This window comes from Colletotrichum fioriniae (assembly GCF_027942845.1).
Source record: "Colletotrichum fioriniae strain IMI 355084 chromosome Unknown scaffold_17, whole genome shotgun sequence".
NCBI classification, from domain to species: Eukaryota; Fungi; Ascomycota; class Sordariomycetes; order Glomerellales; family Glomerellaceae; genus Colletotrichum; species Colletotrichum fioriniae.
Genome location: NW_027076853.1, coordinates 925,630 through 940,653, shown reverse-complemented (window position 1 = coordinate 940,653; position 15,024 = coordinate 925,630). Strand labels below are relative to the sequence as shown.

The 15,024-nt window shown below is 52.5% G+C and overlaps 5 protein-coding genes across 5 annotated transcripts; 2 read left to right on the top strand and 3 right to left on the bottom strand.

The window, feature by feature from the left end:
- Positions 1-3,633: 3,633 nt before the first annotated feature.
- N0V96_011462 (uncharacterized protein) lies at positions 3,634-5,275 on the top strand (the record flags this gene model as incomplete). The annotated part of the gene is made up of 2 exons (XM_053192130.1): positions 3,634-4,763; positions 4,822-5,275. 2 exons carry the CDS (start codon positions 3,634-3,636, stop codon positions 5,273-5,275), a joined length of 1,584 nt encoding a protein of 527 aa, XP_053050294.1.
- An 888-nt stretch (positions 5,276-6,163) lies between these two features.
- On the bottom strand, positions 6,164-7,111 carry N0V96_011461 (uncharacterized protein; the record flags this gene model as incomplete). Its single annotated transcript, XM_053192131.2, has 1 exon — positions 6,164-7,111. One exon carries the CDS (start codon positions 7,109-7,111, stop codon positions 6,164-6,166), a length of 948 nt encoding a protein of 315 aa, XP_053050295.2.
- A 998-nt stretch (positions 7,112-8,109) lies between these two features.
- DMXR8 (Short chain dehydrogenase/reductase dmxR8) lies at positions 8,110-9,087 on the bottom strand (the record flags this gene model as incomplete). Its single annotated transcript, XM_053192132.1, has 1 exon — positions 8,110-9,087. One exon carries the CDS (start codon positions 9,085-9,087, stop codon positions 8,110-8,112), a length of 978 nt encoding a protein of 325 aa, XP_053050296.1.
- A 1,910-nt stretch (positions 9,088-10,997) lies between these two features.
- N0V96_011459 (uncharacterized protein) lies at positions 10,998-12,074 on the top strand (the record flags this gene model as incomplete). The annotated part of the gene is made up of 1 exon (XM_053192133.2): positions 10,998-12,074. One exon carries the CDS (start codon positions 10,998-11,000, stop codon positions 12,072-12,074), a length of 1,077 nt encoding a protein of 358 aa, XP_053050297.1.
- Positions 12,075-12,309: 235 nt separating this feature from the next.
- N0V96_011458 (uncharacterized protein) lies at positions 12,310-13,047 on the bottom strand (the record flags this gene model as incomplete). The annotated part of the gene is made up of 1 exon (XM_053192134.2): positions 12,310-13,047. The coding sequence occupies one exon, from the start codon at positions 13,045-13,047 to the stop codon at positions 12,310-12,312; it is 738 nt and encodes a 245-aa protein (XP_053050298.2).
- Positions 13,048-15,024: the final 1,977 nt, after the last annotated feature.

Below are 15,024 nucleotides of genomic sequence, written 5' to 3'. Positions count from 1 at the left end.
TCCCTTTTAGCGCCTGTATTTGCTATCAGCCTTGAGAGTCCTAGTACTGGCCGGTGATGTGAGGCCGTGGCCATCTCGCTTGCCGCTACATCGAATCCTAAAGAGTCGAGCTCGTGTCGATTGGTGACGCAAAAGCAGAACTCTACAGGTGACGTGAAATGAAACCAACCTTTTCTCAAAAGTCGTGCGGCACAGAAAGCATGTGACTTTTGCGACAGTTTGGGGAAGGGGGTATCTAGGTATGTACAGGCACGGCACAAGAACGCGAAGACACGTGAGACAGAAGTTTATCGATAAATTGTCAGATCCTCGGGGGAAAAGGGTACGCTCAGAGGCACGAAGTTTGGGTGCGGAATCCTTTATGAAGGGGAGGGCTCCGGTGAAATATGCTTGGTGGGAAAAACGAGGGGTCCTTGGCGGGAGGATGGAGGGGAACGTAGGCTCGGAGTGATGGTGGCCGAGGATCAAGGCCCCAAGATGCCCCTTCCAAGACGCGCTTTCCAGTAGGTGGTTTGGCTCAAGGACGATGGATCATGGGAGGAGAGCTGGGGGTCCCCACACTCTGAATGGATAGGTACAGGCAAGAGTGAACAGTGAGAGGGGCGCGTTCTGGTTGGAATCGTGAGTTTGCGACTGCGAGATCGCTAGAGGAAACGGGTACATACATCGTGGTCTAAGAGAGAATTAGGTAATGCAAGGTGTGAATAATTGAGGAAAGACTGTTTCTCTCAGGTACGCTCCTGGACCTGAGCAACGAGTGCGGAAACGACGTCGGTGGTTGGTCGGAATGGCCCGACGATACCCCACTTTAGATGGCACGTCACCGGGGTGCTCCGCTCGCTGCTCGGGCCCTCCTCCCCCGCGCCCCGGGCTTCTTACCCCGCGCTGGTGGAGAAAGCTTTCCCCGATTTTTCTGTTCATTCCCGTTCTTTCTCCTGGCTCTCCCCGTGGTCCCCGTGGGCCTCCTTTCCTACCTTTTCTTCTGTTCGGTCTCTGACTGGTCTGACATTACTTTAGCAAACGGCCATTGGAAATTTCCCAGGCTGCTTTCTGGATCATCCCTGTTCCTATCCCCAAATTCCTGCGCCTCTTACGAGGTTTCGAGCGCTTGACGCCGAACCCGCGGCTGGCGCCCCCCGGCTTTTTTTGTGTTTAGCCGTCCGGGGTCTGTGTTTTGGGGAAGTCATCTCCGCACACTCTCCGCAATCCCTTCCGCACTGGATCTTTGGGGGAAATTCTGGGCGAACAAAAGCTGGAGAGGGCGGGCGACGGGGAACCGGGAACTGTCCAGAGCCTACGGAATCGAAGAGGAGATTTGAGGGGCTATTTCTGCCCTAGGCAACCAGGCCTAAACTTCATTTTGCGGAGCCCTGGACGGTAGAATAAGGTTATCCCATGCCTTCCCAGACACCGCAATGACGGCACAATACGGAGTAAGATTAAGAGAGATGAACAAGATTACGAACGGTGAATGAGTTTGAAGTCCCCTTGAGGTTGAGGAATCCAAGGCACGAAAACGTCCACTCATATAGGAACGGCTTCTGTGGGACGGCTGTCTTCATTCCTGATTACTATGACATTCTCATCGCGGACCTCAATTTCCTTCCGTGGTTCCATGCATGCAAGCACTCTCACCGCAGGACATTAGACGCAATGCAACCGCTGCAACACGACATACTGTGTTATGTGGTCCACCACCATTCCCAGCCTCCTGCTGGTGACTGAGCCCCATGTCAAAGTCTCTTTACTGCTGTGCCACGCCTTGTCTACTTCACCGCGATACCATGGTTCACCACGTCTTCGCATGAGCTTAGCCAGATCCATTGACAAAACAACAATTGGCATTTTGCAAGACATTCAAGAGACGGAAAAGAATAGCTGAGCCCGAGCGTCAAGACTTGAGACTCCGTCAAGCTTTTCCTTGGGTGGTGAGCCAAGTCCGGTCCGGTCGAATCGGTAGGGTTCGCACCGACGACAAGCCTGCTTCGAGGCAAGACGGCCGTTTTCCTTGCATTAACCAATCCCATCCCTGCATGCCCGCCGCCAGCCCGAAGCAGCTTTTCGTGTCGTTAACATTTCCGCCCACCACTACGCTGGTTCACACACCACACACCCCTTCCGCCCAGAGACCTCGTGGTCTGAGCCTCCTATTCGTTGCCAGTCGCTGCTAGACCATTTCATCTGCCCAGAAATGCGGCGACAAAAGCCCAAGAAACCAAGGAATGAGGCGGCCGGGAGAGCGCCCAAGTGCCATGCCAAGTCGCTCACTGCAGTCGCAGCCGTCATCCATTCTCACTCATCGATAACCTCTCCCCCGAAAACACAAAAACTGACTCTCTTCACATTCATGGGATCGTGCTTTCTCAACCGCTTAAACGCCTGATTACTAACAACGATTAGCTGACCTTTCGCCCTCTCCAGAAACTACAGACTCGTGTGAGACATTCCAACAAGATGCTACTGACTAGAACTAGTCTTGCGCCTTATCCCCCGTTGCAGAAACCCACCAATCACTTCATCCAGTTCAGAGAACCACAGTATAGGCGCACACCATCGTGCTGGGTCAACCTCGTCAGCCGTGCCAACCATGATAGTTCGACCAGAGAACTCCCCCGTTGGAGCTATGCGCCCACACCCTTATTCCCACCTAGCTTACTGTCGGTTTCCTCCCGGTTGACCATCCATCGCGCATGTGTTCATGTTGTTGCCCCATGGGTCCCCCAGTCGTCGCAACGTTGTCCCCCAATCCCTAATTCTGACTCGTGCTGCTCTAGCCATGAACCTGCCCACTTTCTTATCCTTCTTATCCAATCTTTACCCACGTTCCTGTCCCTTGCTCCATCTTCTCCCCAGATATTGGGACATACACCGCAGAAACGCGGAGTTCAGAGGGGGGGGGGAGAGCGAGCGTATGGGGGATGGGGTGGTAAACCAGGACATCGCACCTTGCTCTTCCCGCCACTTCGGTCGAATGATGTCCCAACTGCACCCACTCGTCCTGGACTCCTGGCCATCCTTCGCCTACCCATCGTCTGGTCCAAGCTGTGATCCGGCTCGCCGAACCACACAGGACCCGGCAAGCCGTCTCCATATCCACCCCAGGATACCAGAAGCCCAGGACCCGTGGGGGTTTGATTCCTGGCCTTACTCTCGTCGTCTCTTTTCGCGGGGAACCGAGCTGTGGACCGGGGGAATGGAGAAGTCCTGCCTGCTTCCCAACAAGAATCTTGGGGTAAAAGTGAGGAGAGAATGAGGGTGAGATTCCGGGGTTTGACAACCCAGATTGATACCACATCCGGAAGGGGAAAGGGAAGGAATCCAAAGACACTACCTACGGTCCACGGCTCGCTTTTCCCTAACACCTTACCACCCACCCATTACCAACCCTTCGGGGTGCTCCACCTGAGATCTGCTCTTATATAGAACGAGGTAGCATCCTCTTTCCCCCATCTCTTGCTCTTCTTCTCCCGTAGGTTGCTCAGCTTCTTCCTTTCCTTTGCAGAGGTTAGACAGACTCCGGACCCCATAGCCCCATCAAGTCAACATCTGAGACCTTTACTGCGTCTCATACACCTCGGGCACTCACCGCAACACCATCCTGAACCTCCTATCGCTCAGTCTAACATAGACAAGATGGCATCTACCGAAGTCGCTGACCCGGAGCTCGTCCGCCCCATGAGCGGAGGTAGCCCGGGCAAGAAGTCCTTCCACGAAGTCGAGCGCACAATCTCCAATGAGAAGGCCGACCACCAACGCCTCGAGAACGTCGACAATGAGCTGTCAAAGTACGTTGGCGACGGCTCCATCACCGTCTCCAGGGAACGCAGCGACCAACTGCGCAAGATGATTGACAGGCGCGTCCTGGTCATCATGATCGGCACCTACTTCCTCCAGGCCATCGACAAGGGCACAATGTCCTTCGCCTCCATCATGGGCCTCCAGGAGGACACTCACCTCAAGGGCCAAGAGTTCTCCTGGCTCACCACCTGTATCTACATTGCCATCCTCTTCGTCGAGTACCCCCAGAACTACATCATTGCCCGCGTCCCCATCGCGAAGTACCTCAGCTTCTCCATCATCGCATGGGGTGCCGTCCTCGCCTGCCACGCCGCCTGCACCGACTTCAAGGGCCTCGTCATTGTCCGTACCCTCCTCGGTATCTTTGAGTCCGCCTGCCAGCCCGCTTTCGTCATCCTCTCCTCCATGTGGTACCGCCGCGAGGAGCAGGCGTCCCGTGTCACGTACTGGTACATGATGAATGGTGCTCAGCAGGTCGTCGGCGGTCTCCTCGCCTACTGCTTCACCCACATCAAGACCGGTCCTCTCAAGTCCTGGCAGTGGCTGTTCCTGGCCTACGGTGTCATCTCCGTCATCTTTGGCGTCTTCGTCCTCCTCTGGATGCCCGACTCGCCCATGCGCGCCAAGTGCTACTCCGAGGACGTCAAGCGGGAGATGGTCGAGCGTGTCCGTGATAACCAGACCGGTATCCAGAACAAGACCTTCAAGCGCGAGCAGGCCATCGAGGCCCTTAAGGATCCCCAGGTTTGGGGCTACTCCCTCATCGCCCTGTGCACCACCCTGCCCACATCTGGTCTCGGTGCCTTTGCCAACATCATCATCAAGAGCTTCGGTTTCAACACGCTCGAGGTCCAGCTCCTGGCCATGGTTCTCGGTTTCTACATCATCTTTGTTCTTCTCGGCTCCGTCTGGCTCGTTAAGAAGTTCAACCAGAACCTCTATGTCATGCTTGGCTTCTGTGTCCCGTAAGTCAACCCCCCTTCTCACAGTGTACCGCCAACAAGTCACTAACACTCCCGCTAGTTCCGTCATCGGCACCGTCCTCCTCATGACCGTCCCCAACAACACCTTCTCCCAGCGCGTCGGCCTCCTCATCTGCTACTACATCACCCTCTCCTTCTGGTCAGCCCAGACCCTGGCCCTCTCCCTCATCTCCCGAAATGTCGCCGGCCAGACAAAGAAGCAGTTCGCCGTCGCCATCAACTTCATCGTCTGGGCCGCCGGTAACGCCATTGGCCCCCAGGTCTTCCTCAAGTGGGACGGCCCCCGCTACTTCATCGCCTTCGCCACCCACTTGGGCTGCTACGCGCTCCTCATCATCGTAATCATCTGCCTTCGCATCTACCTCTCCCGCGAGAATAGGAAGAGAGATGAGATGGTTGCCGCTGGTATCCCTGAGGCCTCGCCCGACTACACTGCTCACGCCTTTGAGGACAAGACTGACAAGGAGAACCTGTCTTTCCGCTATGTCTTCTAAATACTGGATGCAAGTGGTTGTGTAATCTGTTCATGTAATAGTCAATAATGAAGTTTGGCTTCGTCAATATACCCAATATGTTGTGCACTATCTCTGAATCTGACTTTGTGGCTGGGATTTCCATGTTGATATCGTGAGTGTCTGTCAGTGGATTATCTTCCTGGTCAAAAATGACACAATCCGATTCGTGTAGAAAGTTTTCCATTGTGAAATGCGCCCGTGGTTGATCCCATGGTCTTGAGTAGTCATGAGACCGCAAGCGTAGATAGACTCGCTGCGATTCCACTCAGCTCAGTTCCCAATCATCTATGTATACGACGTATGCGACTCTACAAGTGTCTTGAAGACAATTGGTTTAGTCTCCGGGAATTATCTATGTGAATCAACGGCCTTTCCCCAGCGCCGACACAATGAGCCGAACATATAAGTTGTCATTGGCGTCTTCGTGTCAATTGACTTCACGCCGTATTTCGTTGTTGGTCTAAGTCTCTTTCATGAGGAATTCGAAGTACTTCATCATGTGAGTGAGATAGAGTAATAACGCGGGAGTTTGCCACTTGAAATTATCTCAGAATACCTTCAAGGGTTTGAGATTCAGAGAGTACATGGTGGTCAGGCCCAGCAAACGTCGATTTAAGCTCTTTTAGCCTGAATAAACGCCAAGTAGGTCGCTAGTCAGTTCCAGCTTCCAAGAGATGTCACAAGAGATCTTTGGCAATCAAATTGTCTTGGGTGGCTTGCAATTTTGCTTGGCATTTGGAGTGTGTATGGTTCCCCTCACCCGTGCCGCTTCTCACACCCCCCTTCCTAGACTTTCACTCCGGCATCCCCCTCACGAGGTACAAGACAGCTTTCTCTCCCTCTTCCTCCTCTCTCCTCATCGCCAAGCTACTTCCTGAGGGCCTTGGCAACTTCCACGTAAGAACCCTTGCTGATGTCTTCCAAGATGCCCAGACCTCGCGGGTCCCAGCCCAGCTCTTTCTTGGCCTTTGCACCAGACGCCCTGTTCTCAACGGACAGGAAGAAGGAAATAGTTTGCCCCAGCTGCGTCTTTGCGACCTCCATGCTGATATCTCTCAGCGGAACCTGAACAGCTGCAGAAATGGCCTCGGAGATCTGGAAGGAGGTCACATCTGTCGCCGAGCTGGCGTTGTAAATCTCTCCTGCCCGTCCCTTCTCCGCGGCTAGGAGGAAGAGTCGCGCCGCATCGTCAACGTGCACATTGGTCGTACGATTCTTCCCGCCGTCGACGATCGTCACCCCACCAGTCTGAGCCGCGATGCCCATGAACTGCGCGATGCCACTCCCGCTTCGGCCATAGACGTAGGGCGCCAGTCGGATTGACATGACGCGAATCCTCCTCTTTACGAGATCCAGAGAGTGCAGTTCGGTCAAGATACGGGTGTTGATGGGTTCCGGGTCCGCGAGTGATGCCTCGGTAGTCTCTGCACCGGTGGGATCCGCCGCGACGCAGAGCGTGCCGGACGTCACGACGAGGGGCTTGTCGGTGCCGGCTAGAGCATCGGCGATGGCGTCGACGGCTGCAGTGTCGATAGGTCTGAAGGTCTCGTATGGCTCGCCGCCGAATACGTAGGCTGTGGCTAGGTGGATGATAATATCTGCTTCTTGGCTTTCGTGGCGGAGGACGTCTAGAGAGGTGAGATCGCCTCTTATGGGCACGGCGCCGAGGTTGCGGAGCTTCGAGTCGCTGGAATCGTTGCGGGAGAGACCGTGAATTTGGTAGCCATCTTGGAGTGCGAGCTCTGTTATGACTGAGCCTACGTAGCCACTGGCTCCGGTCAAGAAGATGCGCTTTTGGGGAATTTGAGAAGTCATTGACGGTTGAAGTGATTGTGAGATGAGTGATGTGAGGGAAATGGATGTTGTCGTGGACCAATGTTTCGCTGTGTTGAATGAACTCGAGGACTTACTTATAAGTATCTATTCCAAAGTCTCTAGGTTGAAGCTACGACCAACATACCGTAAGTCCTGAATCAAGTTCATTCGTATCCTCTGCTCAGAGTTACTCTCTTACACGCTGTGGTTGAGTAAGCAAGGCACGGAATTAAGAGTGACCAACCATAATCTCCATACACCCACGATTGGTTGCCTAATCCGGTAAACAGTCGATCCTTCAATGCCGCATCCTAGTTAGATCTCATAACCGATTGCCCATGCGTAGAAGTTGATTATAAGGGCGATCAATCTGCAAAAGCACATCAACAGAGCGCTCTTGTCGAGTCAGCAGCTTCGGATGTTTCAACTTGTCCGCTATTCACCCGATGCTCAGTTGAGCTATGCTGCCAGCAACGTTGTCAGATCCGTTAGCAGCTTGCTTGGCCGGCCGGGCTTAAGCACGACTTAACCCCTTCTCAGTACATGTATTGAAGATAGGCATCAGAGGACTTGGATCATGCCTCACTTTGGAATTTCCTTAACAACGCTTTCTTGAATTAAATCAACTTTCATATTGAGCGAGTCGGTGCTACTGTGCCCATGACCAATGGGATGAAGCTTCATGAGAATGGTGTGGAGAGAGATTTAGAAGTCAATTGAGAGCTTCTCATTTATCAAGTGGATATTAGATGAATGTCTTTACAGGAGAATGAACTTGATCATGAAATTGAGGCAGTTCGTAGTGTGCTCACAGCCTCCTTGTGTTCTTTGCCGGGTACACGAGGCATGGTGTGCTGATGATAGTGCTAGCATTTCATCGTGAAGACGAAGTAATAAACAAGACGAAGTATTATGAAATTGGGGAATCCTACGGAGACTAGACAGACAGACTACAAAGGAAACACGAGCTCATTGGAACCGGCCACTGTCATCGGATTTCAGATCTTGCCCGTCACACCAGGCTTGATGGCCTCCAGCTTCTGTACCAACTCATTCCAGGCTCGATCTTGTGCCTCTTTGCCCTCCTTACTCCTCACAAACGGTGACGGCTCCTCGATGCCGCAGTCAGACATGTACTTGCCGTGAGTATCGGCACCCGAGGCGCCCGCATGAACCAGCGTCCTGCTGCCGTACTCGGTCGTGCGCGCCAAGAGAAGCTTCATAATCCACAGGGTCCATCCCCCGGCCTCACGTCCCAGCTCCGAGTGGCAGAGGCCCGGGTTGACACAGTTGACGGTGACGGGATACTCAGAAGCCGGGTGCATCTCCGCGATGGTTCTAACGCCAAGGACCTCGAGGAGCTTAGAAAGAGGGTAGAGCTTGCTCACGGCATCGTCTGAGGCCTTTGCCTTTTCCTTGATGGTGTTGTAAATCTCGCCGTCGGGGGCGGTTCGCTCCTCAAAGTTTGTCCAGGCGTGCACCTCGGAGGCGGTGATTGTGAAGGTAGGTCTCGTGCCGAACTTGGAAGCAGTCTCCTTGAGCTTAGGCAGGACGAGGGCAGTGAGCAAAAATGTGGACACGACGTTGACGGTGATAGTTCCCTCCTCCCCTTCCATGTCCTTGAACTTGTTGTGCACCACACCGGCGTTGGCAATGAAGATGTCAACGCGCTCCAGCTCAGACTTGACACGCTCAGCAAACTTTTGGACGTTGGCGTAGCTGGACATGTCGAGCTGCCAGACGTCGATGACGTCCTTGCCGCAGCCAGTGGTGGCCTCGATGTCCTGCTTGGCGGCCCGGCCCTTGTCGAGACTTCGGACGGCGATGATCATCTTGCTGGCGCCTAGACGGACGTAGTGCCGGGCGGCTTCCTTGCCGAGACCCACATTGCTGCCGGTGATGATGATGGTCTTGCCTGCATATGAGCCGGTGGGATACGGCAGGGACTTGAAGAGCTGACTGTAGATGAAGCCCATTGCGTGCTATAAGTGTAGGATATAATAGTGATTGATATGTAGATGATAGTGAAGCTAATGAATTCAAGTGTGATGATGAGAGAGGGGTTCCTTAATAACATGACGTTGAAAAACGTGTTTGGACGAAACCATTATATAACTACCTATGGCTGCTTGCGACTTCATCCCAAGTCTATGACGGAGTTAGCAAGGGGGAGCGGAGCGGAGACCGCGCGGACCAGTGCCAGATGGTCGGGAGTGGCCTAAATTTTCCAAGTGCTTTAGTCGGGACGTAGATGGGGTCCGCTGGCCGGGCGCGAGCAACCTTAACTCCATGCCGTGTCTCAGAATAGCTCAAAGAGCTGTGTCTGCAAATCCATCTCGTTGGCTGCCTTCTGGTACCACGCCCTACTGGTTGGACTCGTCACCTATTGGAAGAGCTTCAAGCTCTGGATGTTCACAAATTTGTCTCTTTGTGAGCATTTTTGGTAGTCAAGAGGCGCGATTTGATAGGCAGGGCACCGGGCATAGCTGTTGTTGGCGGAGTTAAGCCACTACTTGATCAGGCGAACTGTTAGCAGAGGCCTTCAGAACTTCCCACATGTATACCTACGTAGAGACCACAATGGGATTGGGAATAGTGACTGATTCGTGTGCCACAAAATTGGGCGGATTTCGTGCGAACAATCACAATAGTCAGGGGACCCTGTTGCAAGTCGCATATATCTCAATTTGGCTGAATCACAGTAGACTGGCTGACTCAATCTCTCACTTAAAACCAACGACAACCGAGTCCTAAGGATGCCGTAGCAACTTTGGCAGTCTGACAGCCTCCAAGTCACTTGTATAATCTCATAACCAGAGGGAAAGACCAGCAGGAATCATCATTTTCAAAGATAACAATCGTGTCACTTGCTGAAATGTATATGGCAGAGGAGCTCGAACATTCTCACAGCTACAACTTCGCGATGAGGGTAAAAGTACAATCACGAAGACGAGTAGCGCTAGCTGGGCCCATGAGAACCCAGGAAAAATTTGAACCAGCCTATTCTCGCCACCTTGACCGTCGCATATATGCCATTAAGTTGAGCTCATAGAACTGTCCGGTATACGAGCGCTTGAAGCCATCATGACTGAAGGATATCGCGTGCAAAGGCATCCGCTAGGTGTTTTGTCCCATAAATTACCTATCACTAGAGCACCAGAAGTAGTGCCCGCACTCCAAGCAACGGCCTGTTGGCTGGTGTGTCAACAAGCTTTGTTCGTTGCCGGCTCGGCCAATTTGCCCCGGGCTTAAGCACTAAACCCCGGGATTCTGCGGAGCTGGGCCCTAAAGGCGCCAAGGTCCGCTGCGTCTTAAGAACCAAAGTCCCAAATGCTGCGACACTGTTCAGGAGGACTTAAAAGGAACGGACAAGAAAAGAGTCCGTCAATTGCCCGCTGCACTGTTTGGCAAGTTTACGGTGGAAATGTGGCAGATTTTCCGTTGATGCACCGGCTAACAAGCCAACCAGCCACCATCGTCTGACAAACATACATTCTGCATCTCCCAGTGAGTAATGGACATAGACGGTCTTAACAGTGTTTTACCATCTCGAAGCCACGATAATCCAACTGAAGCCTGGCGATACTCAAAGTGTAAGGTTTCATGATGCGGATTTTACGACTATCTCCTCAGTACCCTAGGCCAGTGCTGATGAATCCACGCCGACATTCAAGGTAAGATGGTCATTCAATGTCATGATCAATATCATGATCAATGTCATGAAGGATTCAAGATGTATGCTATATAACCATGCGATTTCAGTCAAACATCTTGAATAAGTATCTCATCAATTCACGCTTAGCGCAACATCTCCAATCTTGACATCAACATTAAAATTAAAAGCACCGCTACCCTCAGCTTCCTTCAGCGCAACCATCTATTCACAATGTTTGCACTTCCCGTTCCCGCCTCTCTTCAGAAGAGCATCGACACCACCAAGGTCGAATATGTAAACCTTGGAACCTCTGGTCTCCGGGTGTCCGTTCCAGTCCTGGGCGGCATGTCACTCGGGTCCAGCGAATGGGCACCGTGGGTGCTCGACGAGGAAGCATCGCTCGAGATCCTCAAGGCCGCCTACGACCGCGGCATCAACACCTGGGACACCGCGAACATGTACTCCAACGGCGTCAGCGAGGAAGTCATCGGCAAGGCCATCAAGAAGTTCAATATCCCCCGCGAGAAGATCGTTCTCATGACCAAGTGCTTCATCTACGTGGGCGAGGAGACGAACCTCCACACTACCATGTTTCCTCAAGAAGTGCGCCAGAGCAAAGACTACGTCAACCAGGGCGGCCTCTCTCGCAAGGCCATCTTCAAGGCTGTCGATGACGCCCTCGCCCGCCTGGGAACGACGTACATCGATCTCTTCCAGATCCACCGCTTCGACCCGAACACGCCCATCGAGGAGACCATGAAAGCCCTCCATGACCTTGTGCAAGCCGGCAAGATCCACTACATAGGCGCCAGCTCTATGTGGGCGACCCAGTTCGCGCGCATGCAGTTCGTCGCCGAGAAGAACGGCTGGACGAAGTTCGTCAGCATGCAGAACTTCTACAATCTTGTCTACCGTGAAGAAGAGCGCGAAATGAACCGCTTCTGCAAGGAGACGGGCGTGGGTCTTCTTCCCTGGTCGCCCCTCTACGGCGGAAAGCTGGCACGGTCAGTCAAGGCTGAGAACACCAGCATCCGATCTCAGGGCAAGGGTCCGATGAACCCCGATCTCAGCGAGGCAGATGAGAACATCATTCGCAGGGTTGAGGAGATCGCGGAGAAGAAGGGATGGAGCATGAGCCATGTTGCGCTCGCTTGGATTCGTTACAAGGGCGGAGTTCCCATCACTGGCTTCAACTCTGTCAAGAGAGTCGATGAGGCATGCGAGCTGCGGGGCAAGACTCTGACAGATGAGGAAGCCAAATACCTGGAGGAGCCTTATGTTCCCAAGAACGTCATTGGTCACGACTAAATGTTCACGTCGCACCTCACTAGTAGCACTCAATTCCACATCTTTGCTTCTTCATATACGACGGGCGCTCATTTGGAGGTGCTATATGACTCGAGTTGCAGTTCTGCCACATACCCACGTTGTAGATGTTGATGCTAATGGAATCCATCTACCCCATCAGACCACACTCTGGGAAGTTTGTAATGCGATTCACTGACATGTACACATGAGTATCTTTCTGCTCAGGCGTTCGCAATCAAACACCGCCCGGCCCATACTCCCTCAAAGCCTTGGCCATGGGTCCAAATGCAGCTCCCTCAAGCACCGTCTCACTCGTCTTCCAACCAAGCGCCCAAGGCAATCTCTCCTCCACGAAACTCGCATTAATCCAATCCCTCCTCGCCTTTCCGTCCTCAACACTTCCTCCAAGGGCAGCAAGTAGACCACTCATCTGCTCCACCGTAGCCGCGACCCCTGCAGCATCAAGCACAAACTCAGGGTTCTCCTTCCTCGCATCCTCGAGTCTTGCAGCACCAGCTTCGGCAGCTTGCTTCCAGGTAACGAACTCGTCAGGCAATCTAGCCACAAAGGAATTCCAAATCGTCCTGTTGAAGCGCAGGTTATCACCCAGCGCGAGGTCTCCGCGACTCAAGCTTCCGTCGTGATCCAGTGGCTTCTGCGCCAGGTCGTCGAGGTGGAAAGAACCGTTCACACCCGTGGTGGAGTACTTCAGCGCCGCGGGAACGGGGCCTGCTGACACGGCGCGGGAGAAGTTGAAGGCTTGCATCTGAGCTACCGTGGCGCTTTCCCCTGAGATGAAGGCACCGTCGCGGTTGATGTAGCCGTGATTGGCAAGGATGTTGAGGGCTGGGCATGGCGAACGACGGTCGGTTGTGGCTGGGTGAATGTATGGGTGGTCGGGGTCTTCATGTTGAGCGTTTGTGATGCCGGCTAACAAAGAAAGAGCTACGCATGAGAGAATCTGATAACGCATTTCAACTTGTGTGCATTTTTGAGTGATAGATAACGAGGATTAGCTGTTGTAGAATTAGTCGCCGAAGAGCCCACTCCTTGGTTTCATGCGGCGAATAGTTCGATCGATGCGTTTGACAGTCCAAGTTTTCCGGTCTCATCGGAAAGCTGAATTGCTTGCCGTTCGTTGTACTTATATTCTTTCCTTCTCGCGAGTGACGAGGTAAAAGTTTTCTAGTAATGTAAATCAATGGACCTTGCAAATTTGATCCCAGGGCCGGCTAGCCGATGGCCCACTACGGTTCGCATTTTGAATAGGGGTAGCGGCATTGGCCGGATGGTTTCTTCTAGGTTTAATAGAGTTTTGGCTCAATCTCGGGTGACTATTCCTAGTGCTCGGCTCCCTCGGTATACCACAACTCTATAATTGAGTTTCGGTTTCTCTGGTCAAGAGGCTCTAAACATCCCATATCTGAGTTGGACTGTCACCGCCATCATTCGATACATCAATAGATGCAAGAACCAGTCCCATGCTCCTTGTGACCGGCGAATCTGTCTGTGATTTAGTTCCATCGAACACTTTCGTCTAGTTCAACATTTGGACAACGAGCGGTTCACTGGATGTTGTCAATCACAAACTTGCATTCGGTGGTGCGGCGAATGACTGGACTTATGTGTTCCTTGGCGGGTACGAGCAGGTTAGTAATTTGGTATCCATCAACTGCGGAATGGCGACAGTACATGCGTTCTCAAGTTTTCTCCAACTCTGCTCTTTCACGATTCCTTTGATTGAAGAAAATAGGGTCGGACTCATGTGTTACTACGACCTCTCGTAAAAGTACGTATACACATACTGTCGATATTCCGTAGTTGATGGACACGATGGGATAATCCTGCTGGCGTTCTTGAGACGAAAGGCAAATACAGAACAAGCCACTTGGCAGATGGAGTTTGTACTCCCGACAGCAATGTTCGAGTGAGCCGGGCAATACCATCATTGGCGAAAATACGCTGCATGGTTTCTGGATATATCTGAGAACAGTCGATTTTGAACAAACAGAGTAGAAATCAAGAATGTCTCATTGTTTTATCCTATAAAGCCACTTCGCCATCCATTCGGGTGTAATTCCCTTTGCAACATCGCGGGAATACTGCACTCCATCATTATCGACGTAGATCGTCGCTTCTCGAAGACCCAGGTCTATGAGGTGCTCTTGGACCCCGTTCTGAGTCCACTCACACCTTTGCAATACATCGTTGAATATTTTCCCGAGGCCTTCAACTTCAAACCTGCTCAGAATCCCGCGGGCCACCAATTTTGGGGAGCCCAAGGGCGCATACTTATTGAGGGACTCACGCAAGCGATCCGAATCTTCAGGACTGAGCCTCCCATAAATGTTGCTTGGGAGGCTGCCATTTTTTTGTAAACCAACGACACGGGCCTCGGAATCCCTATGAATCGCACAGGAGCTGTCCAAAAGGCTCAAAAGGTATTCGGATTCCTGTGCCAAGCTCAGATCTAGAGCGCGATAGGTTGCGATTGTAGAAGCGACTACTACAGACGCCGGCAGAACAATATAAATGACCCACGCAGGTTGGGATCCATTGCGGGACATATCAACAAGGAGAATTTTCCTGCTTCGAGGACTCAAACTTAACGAAATCAAGACACTCTGCTGAAAATTGGCACCATGGTCTGAAAGACAACCCAAGGTATGTAGATAAGAGAGCCATGTTTCGCGATTTCTGACTTTCGACACCATTTCTCCCCGGACAATCAGGGAAAGTGGCGTCTCAAGCATCCTCGGAAAGCCTCTTGATATTTGTTTTGCGTCTTGATTAGCTCCATGCTTGAGAAGTTCAGCAATCAGTCGACTACTTTGGGTATCCGGACACCGTAGCGTCCACGGGGGAAAACTTGTGTAACTGCACGTCTCAAAAAGCAGCTCAGACAGAATTTTGGGTCGAAGTTCAAGATATTCTGCATCGGCGAAAGCAA